Raw genomic sequence first — 23150 nt, forward strand, 5'->3', positions numbered from 1 at the left:
GTTAAAAAGTACCTATCTTTAGATGACCCTGAAATATAATATCACCTCTGAGGAGTTGGGTGGCAATTAGTTAGGCCTTGCCTCATCTAGGATTGGGAAACTATAGCACAGAAAGGTTAAATGCTTTGCCCTTAGGTTCTCTGATGAGTCAAGAAGTAAGAGTCATGGTTGGTGCTGGAAATTTAGCCCTCCCCAACGCAGCCTCTGAGAGCGTGTATCTGGTATACCTCCTGCATCAACCCAGGAAAGCACTAGGCTGGCCATGTTGACTCAGTGCCCAGCACTCCTCACTCTTCAACATGATGCCTACTTACTCTCAAGGGAAAACTTTCTCATTCTTTTTCTTGCTTTTCAAAAGTCAGGGATTTTCATCATCAGGGGTTATATACTGCTAAGTGTAATTACTTTTGGAAAAGTTTTTTCAGTTTTGAACTTTCCTGTAAGGGCTATATGCCCATTTGCATTGATAGGTGTTTCCAGTAATTATTGCTTTAGGAAGGGGATTTCAAGGACATGATCTTATTCCCCTCCTTTTATGTGGACTCAGAAGGAAAAACAAAACGAAAACCTGGAGAGGCCTCTAAAGCAAGTAAGGGCTTTCTGCCTGGGGCATCTCACCTGCTTTTTTGTACCACTCAGTCCTTTCACTTTGGAGCTGTTTCTCTCATTTTTCTTTCTTTCTTTCTTTCTTTCTTTTTTTTCTCTTTTTTTTTATTTTAATTTTTTTCAGTGTTCCAAAATTCATTGTTTATGCACCGCACCCAGTGCTCCATGCAATGCGTGTGCTCTCTATAATACCCACCACCAGGCTCACCCAACCCCCCACCTCCTTCCTCTCCAAAACCCTCAGTTTGTTTGAGTCCACAGTCTCTCATGGTTTGTCTCCCCCTCCGGTTTCCCCCCACTCACTTCTCCTCCTCTTCTCCCAATGTCCTCCATGTTATTCCTTATGCTCCACAAGTAAGTGAAACCATACGATAATTGACTTTCTCTGCTTGATTTATTTCACTCAGCATCATCTCCTCCAGTGCCCCGTCCGTGTTGATACAGAAGTTGGGTATTCGTCCTTTCTGATGGAGGCATAATACTCCATAGTATATATGGACCACAGCTTCTTTATCCATTCTTCTGTTGAAGGGCATCTCGGTTCTTTCCATGGTTTGGCGACTATGACCATTGGGATTATGAACACTGGGGTACAGATGGCCCTTCTTTTCACTACATCTGTATCCTTACATTTCTTAACTGTTTGGCGAAGTGATCAGTCACCAAATCAGATGTGACATGTATTGTCATCTCCCAGAGGAAATGCTCAGAGTGGGTTTTAAAGAACGAATCAGAAAAGGATAAATACCTCTACAGGGCTATTTCCCTCTAAAATAAATCCGTCATGGACCTTGTCCTTGGGAAAACACACACGTGGGACCCAGAGTGTGTGTTGGCTAAACGGTTACAACCGTAACCTGGAGTTTTGAAAACGGCCTTTCCCTATGCCCTCGCTGTAAGGCAACCATTAAAACCTGAAGCTCATTTTCCCTAAATAGCTGAAACCCCCAGCAATGGAGGGCACTGTGAGCATCCAGGAACCAAACTGTCCCGCTCGTGGTAAAAAACGGTGCACACAATGGCTCGTGCCCAAGCTTTCCCACTTGTTGTGGCAAGTCCTGGCTGCGGGTTGCAGAGTTTTATTTCCTGAGGTCGCTCGACTTCGCGAGGGGCGAGGTACGGGTTGTTCAACCACACCGACGACTCGGGGAAACTCTTTCGGCGAGAGGAGGTTCAAGATCTCGAGTTGCTGGGACCGAAAAGGCTTCAGTGAATGGCGCGATTGGGAGCCTGGGCCGGCGGGAGCCGCCGCGCGGCTGCTCTTTCAACAGGCGATTTGTTCTCCTGCCTGTGGCTCATTTCCATGCAAAGAGCCTGACATCAGAGCACCTTTTGTTGCTAAACGCTTTCTTTCGCGTCGAGGGGAGAGAGTCATGTGGAGCTGGAAGAGCTCATTTTCGAGAGAGGGGTCCCGAGGCGCGCCCGCCCAGGGGCAGAGGCCCCGCGCTCAGCCCAGCGGGGCCCTGCCCAGACTTGCTGGAAGGGACGAGTCGAGCGCCTTCGCCAGCCCGTCCCGGTCCCAGGAAGAACCGCCTTTGCAGCGGCTTTAACTGCCGCGGGGCCGCGGCGCTCCCCGCCGAACCACTCGGTGGTGCGGACTTTGCCTCCTGCTACCCCGCGGCCGCGCCGAGCCGGGCTGACAAAGTTTCTGGAGTTGTCAGTAGCGCGGCCCGCTGCCGCCTAGGGCCGAGGTGCGGGCGCCTGCGAGGGTGCCCCCGCGGGGTCGCCGGGGCGGCCGGGGCATGCGGCGCGGGGGCGCGGCTCGCTGACGCGGCGGGCGGGGACCGGCGCCGGGGGGCCGGCCGCGCGCTGGTGCGGAGCGAGGGCGCCCGGGGGGACCCGACCCGGACGCACCGCCGGCGAGCGCGCGCGCGGGACGCGGCCATGGAGGACGCGGGAGCAGCCGGCCCCGGGCCGGAGCCCGAACCCGAGCCGGAGCCCGAACCCGAGCCGGAGCCCGAACCCGAGCCGGAGCCCGAGGGGGGCGCTGGCATGTCCGAGGCGTTCTCCCGGCTCTGGACCGACGTGATGGGCATCCTGGTGAGTTACCTGGAGCCGGCGGGAGGGGCGGGGCACAGGCCCCCGGGCGGGACAGCTCTCTCCGCGACTCGCGCTCGGTTCGCGCTCGCCGGAGCTGGCAAGCCCACTCCTCGGAGTTGTCCTTCTCTCGCTGTCGGTCCCAGGGGGGTTGAATACACACCGTATAGGATTTCAAGCCCTAATTAAAAAATAACCAGCCCCAGATCCCATGAAAGATCTTTCTTTAAACAATCGGGTGCGATGGTCACCAGTTTAATCTGGGACACCTGCTGAGAGGTCGGTGTGGAAAAGGCTGGAAAGCTTCCTGCAAAGAGTAGATGTAAATAAGTAGTACTTGGCTGTTGTGCTTTCACAGTTGGACTGGGAAAGAGGCTGATGGGACTGATGTTTATCTCTTCACCATTTGTTGTCTGACCACGAGAGGAAAACAACCATCTTCTCAGAACCGCCCAAGAATACCCTTATTACTCTGTATGCAGTTTTTCAACTTGTAGCATTACAGGATATTTGTTTTATGTTTGGAACGAAAAACAATAGGACTTATTTCGCTGAATCTGTATTGTCGTGTATTTTGAAATGCCCAGTAACTAAAACCGCCCATGGATTTGGCATAATTTCTGGAAAATAGTGCTTATGCATGGAGATGAAGCTTTCACTTGTTCAGGGTTCAAAACCCTGGGGAATTAGTAGATGTATTTTGATGGAGCTGTAGGTAGGCAGGTAGCCCGGAATCAGATGGGTGGGCGTTATTACAGTCAAACATCTTAATCTACACAGGAAGAGTCAATTTCACTGTAAAGATTTGGAATTGGCAGTTGTCTGAAAAGTCTCTCTATTTACTTTGGGGTCTTTTATCTTTCTGATGGAATGTGTAGTTTTTGAAAAGAAACTCTCCTTTGGGGTTGATGAGAAGTGTTGCTGGGTTTTGTTTGTTTGTTTGTTTGTTTGTTTTTGCACTGGAATTAAGCACTTGGGCTTTGGAGTGAGTGAGGCTGGGCCAAATCCCCACTGTCCCTTTTTGACTGACTGCTTGACCTTGGCCGAGGTATTCAACCCCACTGATCTTCAAGTTTCATTACCTAAAAAATGAGGCAAAGAAACGAGATCTTCAGTTTCATTACCTTGCTTTAGATTCTCTGAGTTTTAGTTATGTTGATGCATGTCTAGTGCTCAGCATACTGGCATATAATAGGTACTCAATAAGTGATAGCTGTCTATTTTTCCCCCCTGCAAATAGTCCTGTGTCTCATCTTTCCAGACATCCGTAAGTCTCACCTAACTCATATTTAGGTGTTCATTGGTGTTTAGGAAAACCAGGGAAGACTGACTGAAGATTTCTGCTTTTTTCACTCTCTAGTATTTAGAAAAAGTATGTTTTTAAAAAATTTTAAATCTCAAGTTTTTGCATTTTCTGAACTTTATTGATGAATATGGGCCTTTAGTAAAATTTCAGAAAATCCAATGAATACTTTAAAGTTATAGTGATAGACTGTTTTTTATGTCAGTCAGGCAGGAACTTACCTTGTTATTTCTTTCTTAGATTCTGCTCTGTAAATTTTTAGTCACTGAGAAAATTGGTTTGATAACATCACATTGCATCCCTTACTCAGGTGTGGCTATGGAGGGGAGTGCTGAAGGGGCTCATTTAAATGGGAGTGTGGGCTCAGGGTTGCTTGGTGGGGGTGGTTGGCAGGTGGCACTTTTTGAAGATTTGCTTTCCCTTCCCTGGCAGATTCCAGTGCTGTTGGGTCAGTTGTGACAGAGTATTCTTTGGCTGATTTAAAAGATGGGGTGGGACTGGAGAAGCTCAAACCTGTTATTCAAAGGGCAGATGTAGGAGAAAAGAAAATATGTACTTCTTACAGAGCCAGTAGTTCAGTACAAGGCTGGAAAGAATGTAAATGATTGTCCCAAAGCAAGTATGTTCACTTCTGCTTTCCCATCTTTTAGACAATCTTATTTTCCTTTAGGGGTAAACGTGGGCATCAGGATTGTTCCTTAGTAAAATTCAGAAGAAGATACGGTTTATCTCTCCTTTTGCATGTCTGTAAAAAGTCACCACCTTCAAAGGATCTTTACTCTTTCTGCTTTTAGAAAATAATCATTCACGTGTTTAGAGGAAACTGTCTTTCTAGAAATGTATCAAGATAATTGACAGTTGACTTCTTTGTTCTTTCTGAGATAAAAGAAACCATTTCCTCCATTTTTTGAATAAGATTTGCAGTCTGTCAGCTTGTACAGGTGAAATGACTTGACTAATGGCACAGACACCTTGTTGGTGACAATGACAGACTGTACCCCAGTTCTCAGTATAGGCTGATGCCATGATACTCCCCAGTTAACTGTCCCAGATCAACACAGCAAAAATGTAATTACATCCAGTATTTTAGGAAAATGCTATTTGGAAGCATCTTTTAAAGGACGGAACTTGAGGGGAGTAGAGGTAGTAGGGGAATTATACATCCAAACATACTTGCAAGGCTTCAGGCACAGTAGCTACTTTACTTTTTGGATTCCACGAAGTGTAGAAATCAAACCTCCAAGCCTGTTAAGTTAAATATTTTTTAGGTGAATGAGCACAGCTCCCTTTTCCAACTTGAGAGGCACTGAGCATCCGCCCCAGGGATTTTGTAGGTTTCTAACCCTCTGGGGCGTAGATCTCAGTAAATACAGGATGGTTGTTGGAGTTCACTAGGATACATTTAAATTAATTCAGTCCTGCACAGTTCTGAACCAACCAGTTGCTTTTAGATAATTTGTTTACAAATGCTTATTTAGAGAAGAAATAGTAGTATAATTTATGGCATGAAAATGTTGGAGCTGTGCTAGAATGAATAAATGCTAGTAAGTGAATATGTAAATAGAGAATTCGGAGAAAATGAGCTTACCAAAACACTAGCCCTTGTGAGTGCCTGGAGGGCAGGGTCAGTATTTTACCCCCCACCCCTTTTTTAAATCTCTGGTACTTGGGACTTACTGGGTCCTGAGTACAAGGTTTTATTGAATGGAAAAGGAAGAAAGTATATACTTCTGAAATGCAAGAGCCACATCAAAGCCCAGTATTGTAGAGACCGTACCTGCTGCAATGGGGTAGATTTATGAAGACATTAATAAATTCTGCTCTTCCTTGAACTACCACTCGAGCAGTTTCATCATACAAACCAGAATCCTGGAAAACAGTAATGACAGATTGTGAAATGTTTGTAAACCCTGAACAATCAGAGCATGGCTCTCTTGTGAAATTTGTTCTTCAGTTCCCTAACTCCGCACCATGTGGTCCGCCTGGGTTTTCAAAGCATGTCGCCTTTCACGACAACATGCTTACATTTCTGCAGAGAAGTGTGAAACAAGTTAGGATCCTATGGGATTTCTCTCTTCTATCTTTATGTTGCAGACACAACATTTCTTTTGGGGGGAGGCAGGAAAGGTAGTGGTTTTTATGAGTAGGAACTGCTATAGTTATTAGATATGGTAGATCACTTTTCTGGCACTGATTATCCGTTCCATAAGTTGTGATGGTTCTGATTTTTCCTTCAGAACTGGACGACTTCTTAAAGCCGAGCCAGTCCTTGAAAGCTAGTTGCTATCTGGGAAGGGAGGAGAAGGGAGTTAGTAAGTGCCTATTGTTTGCAAGATCCTGCAAGATGCACCTCCCACAAACCTTATTTTTCCTCTGTTCCTTGCTTGGTTCCTACAATTTACACCCATTTCCTAGCAGTGCTTAAGAGAATATCCATTGTATGGCAATACGGTGGACTGTCCCCCATTCTTACGCCTATGTAAGCCACGGAAAAATACGTAGTAGACTTCAGTCCAAAAACTGTTAGGTTTATCCAGTCTTGGTATTTACTGAAGAAAGTCCTTAAACACACACACACACACACACACACTCTCTCTCTCTCTCTCTCTCTCTCTCTCTCTCTCTCTCCCCCTCTCTCCTTTCTCTCCCCCGCTTGCTTTGTAGTTTTAGGCAAAGTTTGGGGGAGGGGAGATGTTAGTAAGATCCCCAGGGGGCTTTGCAAACTCCTTTGAAAGCATTAATTTACGTATTCTTTGGGCGGTGTCTCCTGTTTAGCCCATCAGCTAATGACTTAATTAATTTTAGGTCTTGGAATTTGAGAGTCAGCCCCAGTTTCAAATATTCTGACTTCATCTTAATTTTATGTTCCCGTTCGCCAGCTGAGAGCCTCGTGGTTTTTATAAGTGCATTTCCAGGGTGATGGAGCACAGGGAGCAGAGACCTTGGAAGTGAGCCCTCCACCCCCTCATTTAGAGGAAGAATTAAAGGCTCAAGGTACTGAGTGGGGAGCAGAACTCTATAGCCTCCTGATTTTCAGATCTTTGCCAGAGACAAAATTAAGTCTCATAATTCTGGCTGGAGTCACTAAATCTTTTGCTGTGGGAAGAGACCCCTGCCCTACAGTGACCTTTCACGCCTCCCCCCACCCCCCACTTATCGCCTTCAGCGGCCATTCTCTACCTTGTAACCCCTTCCCTTTTCCACCTCATTTACCACCAACACTTGTTTTTCATTGTTTACTCCAATTTCTGATGATAGAATGCAGCTGGTGGGGGTGGGGCAGGGAGTGTTCCCAAGCACTGGGTCCCACTACTGTCCTGGGCCCTTCCCATACTTCCTAGATTCTCTCCTGTGACCAGTGAGCATTATTGTCCCCATGTCACAGTGGAGACGTACACATGGGTATCCTCAGTCACACAGATAGTAAACAGGAGCTGGGATTTGGATCATGTGTTGTTTCCCAGAAGATAACCCCTACTAGCAGAATCATGGTTTATTCTTTCACGTATCTATTTAGTCAGCCTTTTTGCTTAAGCTATTGAGCTAAGTACTAGTGACACTTGCCCCCTTTCTTCCAGAAAGACCTACTTTTGTAGGAAGACCTGCAGCAGCCCCCGTGTCCCTCATGTAAAGAAGCACTCAGTCCCACAGTGCCGTGGGCACAGAGTGGGGGCCCGGGGCAGGGGCATGGTGCGGAGGGAGGCCACTTTCCAGAAATGCCCTTCAGTTGGGACCGAGACCGTGAGTTAGGTGTTAGTTAAGAGCTGTTCCCTGGTGAGGGGTTGAGAGGTAAAGAAGAAAGAAAGGAGGGATGGGTTTCGGAGCAGAGCCAGGGGAATAAACATGAGGTAGCATGGAGCCCGGAGGTGGATACAGTCATTTTCTGGGCTCCTGTGAGCAGCCAGTGCAGAATTTGACAGACACCCAACATGATCCCTTCTGTGTCTTACAGAAGTAACTCTGGTGGGTGGTGAGTTGGCCATGGTGAGACCTGGGCTAAGTGTTTAGGGAACATACCATGTGATGTATCTGGCTTCTATTAGTCCCCATAGTTCCACTCAGTATCTCTAAGTAGTCAAGGTTTGCTCCGTGGTCCCTTTTAAATGGTGATTCTCTTAAGCTCACAAGTAGGCTGGGTTAGTGCAAGAGATCTTTAGAGATGTTGTAGTCCTAGGATTCTTTTTTGTTCTGAAGAAAAAATATCTAGGCACATATATGCATACACATATCTATCTACCTGTCTTTATCTGTTGGAGTGAATGATGTGCTGTTCCTTAAAGAGGGGAATTATTATTTGTAGCAATATGCACAGGGTCTCACAGCTGACTGATCTTTAATTCCATCTTCTAAAAACTAATTACAGAGAACAGCAAAAGAGAGAAAATATTAATTCATATTAATTCAGAATATTATATTCTGAATTATATTCTATTCAGAATATAATATTCTGAATTATATTAATTCAGAAGCAGATCTGTAGCTCAGTTTTACAAAGGACATAAGAGGAAAACCTGTAACTAGTAGCTTGTCTAATGTATTCTTTGTAAGGGTGCTTTTGGCTTCAGACTTAACCATAATACTCTCACAGTGATACATGATGTGCTTACTCATGGTTTATGCAAGTTCTTATTATACAGTAGAAATAAAATGGATCTCAGAATAGTGGATTTACATGGGTAGAGGCTAAGGCTCTGAGAACTAACTAAACCATTTAATGCCCATGAGTACAGGCTAAGACTGACACTGTCAGACTTAATCAAACCTTCAAACTGATTTTGAGGTAAAATGTATTTTTGTGACCATTTGGATCTGTCATTTTTCAGAGGCTTTGCTTATTGATTGATTGATTGACTTTCAGTAATGAGACCCGAAAATGGTTGCCTTAGCTGTACTCCCAGTCAGCTGTCTAGTGTCCCATCTTTTGTTCCATAATATGTTTCACTTGATGGCATTAATTCTTCATTAGATGAGATGCTTCATTGAGATAATGTCACTTGTATTTTTCCTTGCATGTCAGTCAGGTAATAGAGACACTGTAGCACAGATGCTGGGTACCCAGGCTTTCTGGTGTCTCTGAGACTCAGAAGACAAACGCTTGATAAGGAGACAGTTTTTTTCCTCTCTGTAATCAGTCATTTCTTTGAAGGGCTCTCTCATTGTCTTTCACCCTTCTAGAGTGATTGGTAAAAGCATGAATATGTTTGTATTTATAATGAATGCTCGTTGGATTCTTATGCCCTCTCACTGAAGTTACGCTGTGGCTTTCCTTGTGTGTGTGATGCGGATTTGATTCAGTCAGTTTCGGTGGGCCATTCATTGCTCGTTAGTTTGATTTTACAGCACGTAGTGTGAGGAGGGTCTAGTGTGTCTACCCGTGACTCTATGCTTGATTACAGCTTCATTTTCTCTCCTGCTATTCAAGTTAATAGTGGAATAAAAGTGAAAGGAAAAAAAATGCATTTGATTTTAATTTTAATGAAAAGTGCCATTTGAGAAAAAGAATGAAAAAAAAAATCTTGGGATGTATTCTGAGCTCTAGTTACTTTAGAATTTTATCCTAGTTAATTTTGTGGACTTTTATACACACACACACACACACACACACACACACACATATATATATAGAGAGAGAGATGGATATAGATATAGATATATTTAAGTTTATGTATTTAAGAAATCTCTACACCCAGTGTGGGGCTCGAACTACAACCCCAAGATCAAAAGTCATGTGCTCTTTCAACTGAGCCCACCAGGCACCCCTGGACTTTAATACTTAGACTTGCTGTCAACCAACAAGTATTTTATTAGAGCCCAAAAAATGTTTATATGCTTTTTGGGATGCTTTTAAAAAGGCAGTGTTGCAAAATTAAGTTATTTGTAGAAGAAAGGAATATTCTAGTTTAAGAATAAGGCTCTTTGCTATAGGCTTACACTCATTTTCAGAGGATTTTAAAGACCTCACTTACAGAATAAAGTATTGGCAATTTTACAGATGTCTATATTTGGAAATACCCAGGGTTAAAAAAATTTTTTTTGGAAAAAGACAATGAGATACCCCTACACGCCTATAACAATGGCCAAAATGTAGAAAACCATCAACACCAAATGCTTAAGAGGATGTGGAGTAATAGGAACTCTCATTTATTGCTGATGGGAATGAAAAGTGGTTCAGACACTTGGGAGGACAGTTGGGTGATTTCTTAGAAAACTGAACATACTCTTACCATCCAATCCAGCAGGTGTGCTCCTTGGTACCATAGAAGTTCAAAACTTATTTTCACACAAAAACACGGATTAGTTTATAGCATCTTTATTCATAATTTCCCAAACTTGGAAGCAACCAAGATGTCCTTCAGTAGCTGATTGGATAAGTAATCTATGGTACATTCAGACAATGGAATATTTTTCAGCCCTAAAAAGAAATGAGCTATTAGGCTATCAAAAGACATGGAGGAAGCTTAAATGCATATTACTAAATTGAAGAAGCCGATCAGAAAAGGGTTCTGAATCTTTGACATTTTGGAAAAGGCAAAACCATGGAGACAGTGGAAAGATCAGTTTTTCGGAGGGTGTTCGGGAAAGGGAGGGATGAGCAGATGGAGTAAAGAGGATTTTTATAATGGTGGATACATGTCATTATAAATTTGTGCAAACCCATACAAGAGAAAGTACAATACCGAAAGTGAACATAATGTAAACTTTGGATTTTGAGTGATAATGAACTTCCAGTGTAGGTTCATCAGTGGTAGTAACCATACTACTCTGCTGGATCTGATGGGATTTTTGTTGTTGTTGGTGTGTGTGTGTATGTATATATATATATATATATGTAAAATTTTTTAAAGATTTTTTTATTTGAGAGAGAATATGAGAGGGGAGAAGGTCAGAGGGAGAAACAGACTCCCCGTGGAGCTGGGAGCCCAATGTGGGACTCGATCCCAGGACTCTGGGATATGACCTGAGCCGAAGGCAGTTGCTTAACCAACTGAGCCACCCAGGCGCCCTTGTTGTTGTTTTTTTTAACAACAACAACGCAGGGCTTGAATTTACCCTGAGCTCAAGACCTGTGCTGAGATTAAGAGTAGGACGCTCAACCGTCTGAGCCATCCAGGCGCCCCTGATGGGTTTTTTACAACACTATGAAAGCAATTGTCCACCTCTCATTTGACACTGACCACAAATTTGACTCAAGTCTGGCACTGTCTGCCTCAGGTTAGAGGCTCAGTCCTGAAGAGTATCTTTACTCCAGATGAGTGTAAGCCTATAGCAAAGAGCCTTATTCTTAAGGGCTCAATCCCATGATCCACGACCAAGAGTCAGACATTCAACCAACAAAGCCACCAAGGTGCCCCAATTATTTTCAAACACTCTTAGTTTAGTGGCTTTTTTTTTTTTTTAATTTTAGTTTTTTATTTTGTTTCAGACAGCTGGACGAGGCATCTACATTCTAGCACATCTTAACAATCACTAAACAAATGAAAGACTGCTGACTTACATATAAAAAGGCAAGGGGAAAAGGTCATGATTGTCTAACAGGGAATCTGAATCCCCAAATAAATTATCTTACAAAAATATCAAACTTGCTTTTCCACATTTGTACTGTTAAAAATGAAGGAAAAAAATTCACATTAAAAAAAATCTGTAGGCTGGTATAGGGAGTTAAGATAATCATTTTTACATACTAAGTAGGTCCTTCAAATAAATATCTTAAACAAATTTTAAGTCTTTCAAAAAAATAGGTCAAGTATTTATCTTATATCTTATTTTATATCTAAGGTCCATGTCCAGGTGCTCACCAGAGCTTCTGACAAACCACTACGAATGGGAGGTTCCGATGGCCCCCTCCTCAGGTTAGATTACTTTGCTAGAGCAGCTCATAGAACTCAGGAAACCAACTTACTTACTCAATCAACTGGTTTCCTTACTAGATTACCAGATCACCTGTTTATTATAAAGGGCTCTCATTCGGGAACAGCCAGATGGAAGGGATGCATGGGGCAACGTGTGTGGGAGCTTCCGTGCTCTCTGGGGTGCCACTCCCCATAACATCTTGTGCTCACTAATCTGGAGGCGCTCTGAACCATGTCCTTTTGGGTTTTTACAAAGGCTTTATTACACAGGCATGATTGATCAAATCATTGGTGATTGGCTATGGATTCATTTCAGTCTTGAGCGCCTTTCCACAGGCCTGCATGTGGGGGTGGTGGGTTGAGATTGAAAGGTCCAACCCTCTGATCTTCTGGTCTTTCGGGCAAGCAGCCTGATCTTGAGGCTTTCTAGGGACCCCACCATAGGGCACTTCATTAGCATAAACTCAGGTGTGCTCAGAAGGGTCTCCACTGAACTGGTAAAGACAGTCTATGGCTCCAGAAATTGTGGAGTTTTAGGAGCCCTGGGCCAGGATTGGGAGAAAAGTCAAGTATGTAATATCTTATTATAAATTACAATGCCACAGTGGGAGATGTTGATAATGGGGAGGCTCTGTGTGCGTGGGGGGGGGGGGGGGGGGGGGCTGGGAGATCCTTGCACCTGTCCCTCGCTTTTGTTAAGAATCTGAAGCTGGGTGGCTCAGTGGGTTAAGCCTCTGCCTTCAGCTCAGGTCATGATCCCAAGGTCCTGGGATCGAGCCCCACATCAGGCTCTCTGCTCAGCAGGGAGCCTGCTTCACCCTCTCTCTTTGCCTGCCTCTCTGCCTACTTGTGATCTCTCTGTCTTGCAAATAAATCAATAAAATCTTTAAAAAAAAAAAAAAAGAATCTGAAGCTAGTTTTAAAAAAACGAAGTCTTAACAAAAAGAAGTAATGATACATTTTTTAAAAGTTTTAAACAGAAAAGAGTAACAGAATTAGAACATTTAGAAACAAACTAAACATCTTAGAAAACTGAAAGATTGTTCTGTAGGGTAGTTAAGAACAAAGGGAGTAGTTCAGACTGTTCGGGTTCAAATCCTAGCTTCAAATATTTGGTGGATGTGAGACCTGGCAAGTTCCTTAACCATTCTGTGCCTCAGTGTCCTCATCTGTAAAATGAGGATCAATCAATTATGGTGAGATGAATTGAATCACTAAAACTGCATGGCATGTGGTAGATAATAAATGTTCGTTTTTATTGACTATTAATAGTTGGATCTCCTTTAGTTAGACAGCAAATTAATTTTCCTTCACTTTTCATCTTTAGATGGAGGGACGATCTGATTTCACATGCTCAATTTAGAATTGATATTAACTGTTGATTTAATTTATGTGAAATCCCTTTTTAAAATACATAGCTTAAAAATAAATGTATAAGGGGGCACCTGGGTGGCTCAGTTGGTTAAGTGTCTGCCTTAGGCTCAGGTCATGATCCCAGGATCTTGTGATCAAACCCCACATCAGGCTCCCTGCTCAGTGGGAAGTCTGCTTCTCCCTCTCCTCCTTGCTCTTGCTCTCTCTCTCAAATAAATAAATAAAAATCTTTTAATTAAAAATAAATAAATGCATAAATCCGGGTTATGTGTTAGGAAATATTTGTTAAAAATATTCCCTATACTCAAGAGTAAAAATGTATAAGACTTGTGAATAGGCAGGGTTTTCTGAAGGCAAGAGGTATTTGTAATGAAAACATATTTTCTGGTTAAATGGAGTTCAAATTGCAATAATATGAGATCTTTTTTAATAGTTGACTTGTTAGAAGCACGTAAAATATCAAAAGCATCCACTTAACTAATGATTTTTTTTTTTTTTTTTTGAGTGTGGGACTCATGTGAATGTATTAGATCTGCTTTCATTAGCTTGAGCTTTTTCGTGAAATATTTTCCCAGGGTTTCATTAAATTGATCACTGTTTCTGTCAGGATTGCCAGCCATTTATTCTGGATGTTTACGTCTTCATTAGGAGTCTTCAGTGTCCAATCAAGAATTTATACAAATATCACATGGGAGTGTCCCCACTGGACACATTTCAGTGTGAATATGGTAGAAAATGAGATTCGCTGTGGTTTGAGGAAGACTTGTAAGCTAGTCATGAATAAGTCTGCCACTTATATACTACATTTTTATTTTCGGGGAACTTCATTATGACTCTAAAGAAAACTGGAAGGAATTGGAAATCTTTGGGAAAGTCTATAAAAACCATGAACATTTTGTACTGGAAAGATGAAACATTTCATTTTAAAGGCATATTTTTTCATGAATTACAATTTAATTGAAAACTTTCTACAAAAGCATAGCATTAGGACAGAGTCTACTGGGGGAAGGTCGTTGCCGCCTTCAGCAACACGTTACTCCAACTTATGTAACATGTGGGGTCCAGGTTGACTTAATGAAAGCCCCTCATAACACTGATGCATGTGGTGATTTGCCTTGATTGGGCTATTATGAAATTGAGACTCTATGGTGAGCTTTAAAGCAAATAGGTATCAAATGATTCATAAGTGGTACATGAAAGATACAGTAAAATCTATGTGATGTAACTTTAGCATTAGCAAAGAGTCTGTGCTGTTTCAACAGAACAGCATGTCAGCTAGTAACCCCCACATTCTATATCAAAGGACTCCCTAGCTTCTGTCACCGAAGGGCTGTGCATTCCAGACCTTGTGTCTTTAGAAGGCGGGATGCCTTCCGTGGTGGATGAACTTCCATGGAAACTGAGAACAGAGACAAATAAAGCTAATTCACTCCTTAAACATGAAGAGATTTTTAGCAGATCACATCACTTACTCTAAGAGGTGCTGCTGTAGAAATTAGGTAATGATATTTACATTGTTATAATTCCTTGCACTTCACCGTGTCTTTACATACATTGATGGTTTAAAGCTCTTCCAGCCATCAGAGACCCATTCTTGTTGGCAACCTCTGTTCTTCAGCTATGTGCTTAAGCTTGGGTTCCCAGTTTGCTTTTTCAAAAAATGCTGACATTTCATTGCCCCGATTTCACTACCCATAATGCAGCAATTGCTAGTTGATTTTGGCTTCTGCAAATTTTAGACTTCTGAGTAGATCTGTTAGATGTGAAACACCGAAGTTGTGTTTTTGCAACCATTTGCAAATGGCCGCCTGAACTAGACCAGACCCAGATGGATGTGGGCTCTACTATTCTTTGAGCAGAGTTTGGGGGTAGAGCCAGAAGGGGATCTGCAGTCTGTGTTTTCCCATTTTCCACCCAGGCTGCCTGGTTTCTTCTGTGGTCTTGGGTGTCAGTGTGGGTGTAGGTCAGGATGGCATACTCTTAGGGCTTTGAGGGCTCACCGCTTCCAAGGAGGCAGAGAGAAGCACAGAGGTCTGGTGTGCCTCGTTCTCACTAGGTTGCTACACATTCTGGAACAACACCACTTGATTTCTCATGACTTCTAGTTCTTCTATTGTGGAAAACAGGAAGGCCCTCTTCCCCAGCCCTGGGAAAGGCAAACTGTCCTGTTGTCAGCCAAAAAGTTTTTCAAGCTGCAAAACAGTTTGTTTTTGTCATAATAGGTTTGACTTAAAAAAAATCAAAGACTTTTTTGGAAAGACACATAAGCCTGTTGTTTGTATACCTGTGGACTGACTTGCAGGCAAGTATGAGGATGTTCTGTTTCAAGTCCTTACATAGGAAGGGGAAAATCCAGGGCAATTGTTGCTTAGAGGCACTGAGTTACAGATGGTTCCAGAGAATCAGCCAAAGACCAAGCGAACGAGCCAAAGCAAGATTGGTTGGAGGCCTGAATTTGCTAGTTAGGTCAAGATAAGTACTGAATTATGCAATAGCGCTGGCAGCCAGGATTGATGAGGCTCTGAGTGTTGTTTTGGTAGAAAAATGACTTAGCAAAATGCATGGGGGTAGGGTTAGGGACACACTACCTTTTGTTCCAAGAAGGTCCAAATCAAAACAAGCTTTATTAGTGCAAAGGAGAGCAGGGGGCTGTTGCGGCAGTGCCTTAGTTGTGACTAGGGTCCCTGTTGCACAACGATGACTGTATTTTAGACTCTGAAATATCTTTTAAAACTCAAAGTGATCACCTTTTTTTTTTTTTCTTTTTCCGTTAAATTTAAGTCTCCACTCCTTAGACCATTAGCAGTTATTGGTTCATTGGCTTCTGGTTTTCTGATGTTACGTGTGTCTGTTGTCCTGTATGGGTTTCTGTGTTTAAAAATATGGGTGTATATTCTTTGTGGCATTGTAGGGAGAATGTCAGGGTAGAATCCAGATTTTTTTCTTCCAACTGAAAGATCGTAGAAATTCAGTTGTCAGCAGATTCTTTGGAGGACCTTCTTTACTGATTCCTACACTGCTCTGCATTCTGTGCTTCCCTGATGCCTCAGGGCTCGGTGGCTAGAACAAAGAACGTTCAACAACTTACTAGCCAGTCAGCCGTTGGAATTATTTCCTTCCCCAAGGATTTTGGAGCTTGTATTTTTTTGCAGTAGTTAAAATATTTTTCTCTGACACTTGACTGCTATAAAGACTTGTTTATGAAGCCTTTTTAGCAAAGATGCAATGGGACAGAAAGACTGCATGACCTAGTCATGATAAGAACAGTATCGACGTTAGCTGATATTTATTGATCATGTATTATGTGCCAAACACTGTACTAAGCTCTTTTTATGCATTATCTCATTTCTTTTTTTCAATTAAAGTATAGTTGACCCAACCTTATAGTAGTTTGAGTTGCATAGCATAGTGATCAGACAACTCAGTGTGTTTTCCTATGCTCCCCCCCAAAGGTAGTTCATCATCTTGTCACCAGAGAACGCCATTATGACACCATTGTCTCTATTCCCTATGCTGTACCTTTCATTCCTATGATGTGCTTATTCTGTACATGGAAGCCTATACCTCCTGCTCTCCTTCACCCATTTTGCCTATCCCTCTACTTCCTCCGTTGCCTGAACAACCATTAGCTTTTCTTTGTATTTATGAGTCTATTTTGCTTTTGTTTTGTTTTGTTGTGTTTAGATTCCACATATAAATGAGATCATCATATTTGTCTTTCTCTGACTTGCTTCACTTAGCATAGGGCCCTCTAGGTCCATTGGTGTTGTTGGAAATGGCAAGATTTCACTCTTTTTTTTTAATGGCTGAGTAATATTCTAATGTGTATATATTTCACATCTTTATCCACTCATCTATCAGTGGACACTTGGATTACTTCCATATCTTGGCTGTTGTAAATAATGCTTCAATAAATAGAGGTGGGCTTGTATCTTTTCAAATTAGTGGGTTTTTGTTTTCCTTTGGGTAAATACCCACCAGCGAAATTTCTGGATCATGTGTTATTTCTTCCTATTTTTAGTTTTTCTGAGGAATCTCCATACTGCTTTTCACAGAGACGGCACCAATTTTTGTTCCCACTAGCGGTGTACCAAGGTTCTTTTTCCTCCACAATCTCACCAACATTTGTTATTTTTTGTCTTTTCAATTCTAATGATTCTGATAGTTGTAAGGTGATACTTCATTGTAGGTTTGATTTGCATGTCCCTGATTAGTGGTGTTGAGCTTCCTTTCATGTATCTGATGCCCATTTGTATGTTTTCTTTGGAAAATAACCATTCATGTCCTCTGCTTACTTTTTTTTTTTTTTAAGATTTTATTTATTTATTTGACACAGAGAGAGAGAGAGAGAGAGAGATCACAAGCAGGCAGAGAGAGGGGGAAGCAGGCTCCCTGCTAAGCAGAGAGCCTGATGCAATCCCAGGGCCCCGAGATCATGACCCGAGCCAAAGCCAGAGGCTTAACCCACTGAGCTATGCGGGCACACCCTCTGCCTACTTTTTAATCAGACTAATTTGTGGGGTTTTTTGGTGTTGAGTTATGTAAGTTTTTATCTATTTTGGATATTAACCCTCGATTGGCTATATCATTTGCAGATAATCTTCTTTCATGTAGTAGGGTTGACTTTTTGTTTTGTTGAGACCTTCCTTTGCTGTGCAACCCTTTTTATATTGGTGTAGTCCCAGTAGTTTATTTTTCCTTTTGTTTCTCTTGCTTGAGAGGACATAACTAGAAAAATGTTGCTAAGCCAGATATCAAAGAGATGACTACCTATGCTTTCTTGTAGGAGTTTTATGGTTTCAGATCTCCCATTTAAGTCTTTGCGTCATCTCATTTCATTGTCCAGATGACACTGTGAGGTGGTCTTACGGGTTAAATCGTGTTCCCCAAAAGAAGATATGTTAAAGTCTTAAGCCCCTCTATGTCAGAGGGAGACCCTGTTTCGAAATAGAATCTTTGTAGCTTTAATCAAGTTAAGATGAGGTTACTAGAGCGGGCCCTAATTCTGTGTGGGGATATTTGGACACAGACACAGAGGGAAGGTGATGTGAAGGCACATGGAACATACGTAGATGGAGAACCGGAGCGATGGATGTGTACACATCTGTGAGGAACGCCAGGGATTGCTGGCAAGCGCCAGCTAGGAGGGAATGATTTCCCTACAGGTTTCAGAGGGAACAAGGCCTGCTGAAACCTTGATTTTTGGTGTGCTAGGCTTTAGAGCCAGGAGACCATAAATTCCTTTTTGAAGCTACCTGGTTTTGGTACTTTACGTAGTAGCCCTGGGAAACTGATACAGTTGGGTGCTTTGTTCTCTCCTTCCTCCAGGGAAGCAGCTGTTGGGAAAAGGTGGAAAGTTTTAGGAGAGTAGAACTTTGTCCACTCTTAGTACTTTGCATGGGCCAATGACTTGACCAGCAGGAGAAGGAAAATAGATAAGATAGAGAAGTAGTGAGCCCCAGTAAGTACCTGACCATGGCAGCACAGACCTCTGGGCGACAAATGTTTACTAGGTGTGGGTGGGTTCCACTCGGGGTGTCGGAGACAGACTCCTCTGTTCCCCTCTCAAGTGCTCAGGGAGTAACAAGTGTGACAAAAGATGAGGAATGAAGTAAACTTGGGAAGAGGAAGAAGATGTCCCATTTTCCACGAATAAGGCCTCAGCCCAGTGCCTATGGCTTTTCCCTCTTCTCCTGCTCCCCATTGTTATTACCGCTACATAGACAGTTGACCCTTGAACAATGCAGGGGTCAGGGGCACCAACCCCCCACAGAGTCAAAATCCACATGCTACTCTACTGATAGCCTACTGTTGATCTGAAGCCTTACCAGTAACATAGTCAATTAACACATTTTGTATAAGTAAGATATACTGTATTTTTTTTTAAAAAGATTTTATTTATTTGAGAGAGCAAGAGCAAGCAAGAGAGAAAGAGAGAGAGCACGAGCAGGGAGCCTGATGTGGGGCTTGAGGCTTGATCTCAGGGCTCTGGGATCCTGAAGGCAGGGTCTGAAGGCAGACGCTTAACCAATTGAGCCACCCCGGTGCTCTTTATATACTGAATTCTTATAATAAAGTAAGCTAGAGAAAAGAAAATGTTACTAGAAAATTATAAGGAAGAGAAAATGCATTTGTAGTACTAATCAAAGAAAAATATCAAATTTTAAGGATACCAGTATCCTTCAAACCCTTCTATGTCTGCATTCATTCCATTTTCCACTTTCAGGACAGCATGAATACTGGAAGTTTCATGAGCTGTTCAGCCCATTATCGTAAGCTAGGTTTTGTGTTAGATGATTGTGCCTCTCTGTTGGCTTATGTCAATGTTGAGGCTGCCTCGGCTGAGCTCTGACGTGCAGTAGGTTAGACTTACGCAGTGCATTTTTAACTTAGGATAAATTTACTCATTTAGTATTAGTTTATTGGGACGCAGCCCCATGGTGAGGCTAGGATAACCTGTATTCCATCAGGACTGTGCTAGGGAAGGAGGGATAGAGGTTTCTGGATGAAATATTGACCTCTGTTTGAGATGCCTTCTGGTACCACTCCCTGCTCCCCCGCTCCATCAGTGAGGCATCCTTGCTGTGGTGCAGGATTTGGGGAGTCAGAAATCACTCCCTGCTCGATCGCTGAGGGTTTGGAGTGGACGTAAGAGAGGATATGAGGAAGTGGAGATAATTTAGATTGTGTTCCCTGTGGATTCTTCACTGGACATTTTAATTAAAATCCTGCAGGACATTTCATTCTAACAGGTTCAGACCTTGGAATAAATTTGTTTTAATCCTCATCCTTCATTCAGAATCAATGCCTGCACAGAAACGTCTCTGTAAAGTAAAATAAAAATGGATGGTTAGAAAAGTAAATTTTTTTTTTTTTTTTTTTTTTTTTTAGATCATCTGTAGCCCATCCTGTTATGTTAGGAAGAGACTGTTCCCTGTAGTACATTACTGTAGATTACTTTTCCAACTTGAGTTCAATGATTCAAGCCAAAACCTTCATCACTTCCCTTTGGAGGCTATTACACAGCCCAGCAGACATCCTATTAAGCTTCTGATTTGCAGAGGAAAAGGAAAGTTTTAAAGTTGAGACTGAGAAGGAAGATGATTCATGGTCATGAAAGAAGAAATCCCCCAAAGTTTTCAGAGATGGCCCCCAGCTGCCACCCCTTCCTCTGGGCGTATACTCACCAAGCGGCCCCAGAAAGTTGATGGAGCGAGCGCATGGACCAGAGTATAGTCCCTTAGGAGAATCATTAACTTGGAATCAAACCCAGCAACAGGCCAAAAAAAAAAAAAAAAAAAAGAAAAGGAAAAAAAAAAAAAAGAAAAAAAAAGGGTGCAGACACTTTAATGTAGTATGGGAGTTGAAATGCAAAAGTTGGCTGTCCTGACCACAGATAGAGTTTATGATTCAATATTTAAGAAGACTATAAAAGCAGAAATTGCTATAGTTGGGGCAGGAAATGACTCAAGACCAAAAGGAAGATTTCTGTTGATGCATGGTCAAGGTGAGATGAGTTAATTCCGGCCAGTGGCTCTGCCCAGGATAGACTGGCTTGCTGACACAGGGCCTGGAGGGAACACAGGTTAGTATGAGCACTGTGCCCGAGAGTTCTGACAGCAGAAACTATTGCAAAAAGAGTAAAAATGACATACAAAGTCAAGGTTGTCAATATTTACAAAGTAGAAAACATTCTGTGATTAGCGAAATCCTTTTCTCCAAGTATTTCACTATGCCCCATTTTGACCAGACAAGTTCCTGGCTGTCTGCTTCCCTGTCAAATGACTTACAGTTCTGGACTATTCTTATAGTAAATAGCTTGAGATGGCAGAGTCAGTATTTCTCTTCTACATGTGCTTTAATGCCCACTGTTTGTGTCATTTGTTTGGTAGTTACAGCCTGTGTGCCATTTTCTTTTTGTTGGATCACATTCTTACCATCTTTTAATTTTTTCCTGAGACCTGTTGGGGTGCCTCATGTTCCCTACCAAGATGCTGTTGGTTCTCCTGCTGTAGGATTTTCTAAGGAAGGAGGTAACACTGTAGTTTTCTTCCCCCGACCCCTCTCCCCCGCCCCAAAACTGCAGTTCTTGTTAGGAAATCAAATGCTGTTTCCCTACTTTCTTTACCTAGTATGCCTTGCTACCCCTTGCTGTTGTCATTCAGTTAAAGGGAGCTTCAGTGGAAGGAGAGATTGGGCTAGAAAGATAGGAATAATTTGTTTTAATTGAAGTGTAGTTGAACACATAGTGTTACATTAGCTTCAGGTGTACAACGTAGTGATTGGACACCTCTCCCCATTGTGCTGTGCTCACAAGTGTAGCTGCCATCTGTCCCCATACAGCACTATTACAAGATCATTGACTGTATTCCCTGCATTGTACCTTTTATCCTTGTGACTTAATTCATTCCAGAACTGGAAGCCAATATCTCCCCTTCACCCATTATCCCCATCTCCCTACTTCCCTCCCCTCTGGCGATCATCAGTTCATTTCTTTATTCATTTGTTTCATTTTTTAGATTTTACATATAAGTGAAATCATATAGTATTTGTCTCTGATGTATTTAATTTAGCATAATACCCTCTAGGTCCATCCATGTTGTTGCACGTGGCAAGATTTCATTTGTTTTTTTATGGCTGAGTAATAATATTCCATTGTATGTATCTTCTTTCTCCATTCATCTATCATGGACACCTAGGTATCTTTTCTATTGTAAATAATGCTGCAGTGACCACAGGGGTACATGTATCTTTTCAAATTAGTGTTTTTGTTTTCTTTGCGTAAATACCCACTCGTGGAATTACTGAGTCATATGATATTTCTATTTTTAATTTCTTGAGGAACCTCAAAACTGTTTTCCCTAGGGGCTGTAGCAATTTGCATTCCCACCAAGAGTGTAAGAGGGTTCTTGTTTCTCCACTTCTCCAACACTTGTTATTTCCTATCTTTTTGATTCTAGCCATTTTGGCAGGTGTAAGGTGATATCTTCCTGTGGTGTGGATCTGCATTTCCTTGATGATTAGTGGTGCTGAGCTTCTCATGTATTTGTTGGCCATTTGTCGATCTCCTTTGGAAAAATATCTATTGGGGTCCTCTGCCTAATTTTAATCAGATTTTTTGGGGTTCATTTTTCTGGTGTTGTGTTGCATAATTCTTTATATAATTTGGATATTAACCCCTGCAGGGATAATGTTTTGAGGAGGGGATGTTTAGGAAAGGCAGAAACTGTGCCCAGGAAGTTAGTTGTATTGTATAAATACAAGAAGGTGTAGATACTGGGAAGGAATGAAGCATAAGATGGTATAAGAAGGAAGTTCATTTACTTGGATGGTTTGTCTGTACTTGGGGGGGTGATGGCAGGTTTCAAAGTGCCTGACTTGAAATGCGTGGACTATGTATAATAAGTTTGACTGGTATTTAAGTTTGGGCCTGGACTTTGTCATTTCTCAGAATGAATGAAAATGAGGCTTTACTGAGGTACTCTTGCCCAAGTAAGTTCTCATCTTTCCCCTTCATCATCTATGTAATGGGCTCTGATGGATTGTGGAATTCACAGGTGGCCTAATTCTGGGTGTTTGGGATTTCTCACACTGCCTTATCTGTGTCTGTGGCTCCCCATTTTGATTGCAATTTTCTGAGAGAGAATCTGTCCTACAGCATACAGAACTGTGTATCATTTGAAGAGATGACCATGTTGGAACTGAGTTCTTTTGAGCTAGACCATGGAAAATGGGTAAATCATGACTCTTTCTTTACTTGTACCTCTTTAAAAAGTATTCATCACTGGGGCACCTGGGTGGCTCGGTTGGTTAAGTGTCTGCCTTCGGCTTAGGTCATAATCCCAAGGTCCTGGGGTGGACCCCAGCATTGGGCTCCTTGCTCCGTGGGGAGTCTGCTTCTCCCTATCCCTCTGCCTGCCACCTCTGCTTGTGCTCTCTCTCTCAAATAAATAAATAAAATCTTTTTTTTTTTTTTTAAG

The 23150-nt window shown here is 42.3% G+C and overlaps 1 protein-coding gene across 4 annotated transcripts in view; it reads left to right on the forward strand.

Annotated features, from left to right (window-relative positions):
* Window positions 1-1743: 1743 nt before the first annotated feature.
* Window positions 1744-23150, forward strand: part of SASH1 (SAM and SH3 domain containing 1) — a 195254-nt gene continuing 173847 nt past the window's right edge. The window contains exon 1 of one of the 4 annotated variants that reach the window (XM_032873140.1): window positions 1744-2646. In XM_032873140.1, the coding sequence (XP_032729031.1) occupies window positions 2491-2646 (156 nt within the window). In that variant the 5' untranslated portion in view covers window positions 1744-2490. The remainder of the gene's footprint in view (window positions 2647-23150) is intronic. The other 3 variants (XM_032873141.1, XM_032873142.1, XM_032873143.1) reach the window with 3 other exon arrangements.

Source organism: Lontra canadensis, unplaced genomic scaffold (genome assembly GCF_010015895.1).
Source record: "Lontra canadensis isolate GAN:19392208 unplaced genomic scaffold, GSC_riverotter_1.0 scaffold47, whole genome shotgun sequence".
Classification (NCBI taxonomy): domain Eukaryota; kingdom Metazoa; phylum Chordata; class Mammalia; order Carnivora; family Mustelidae; genus Lontra; species Lontra canadensis.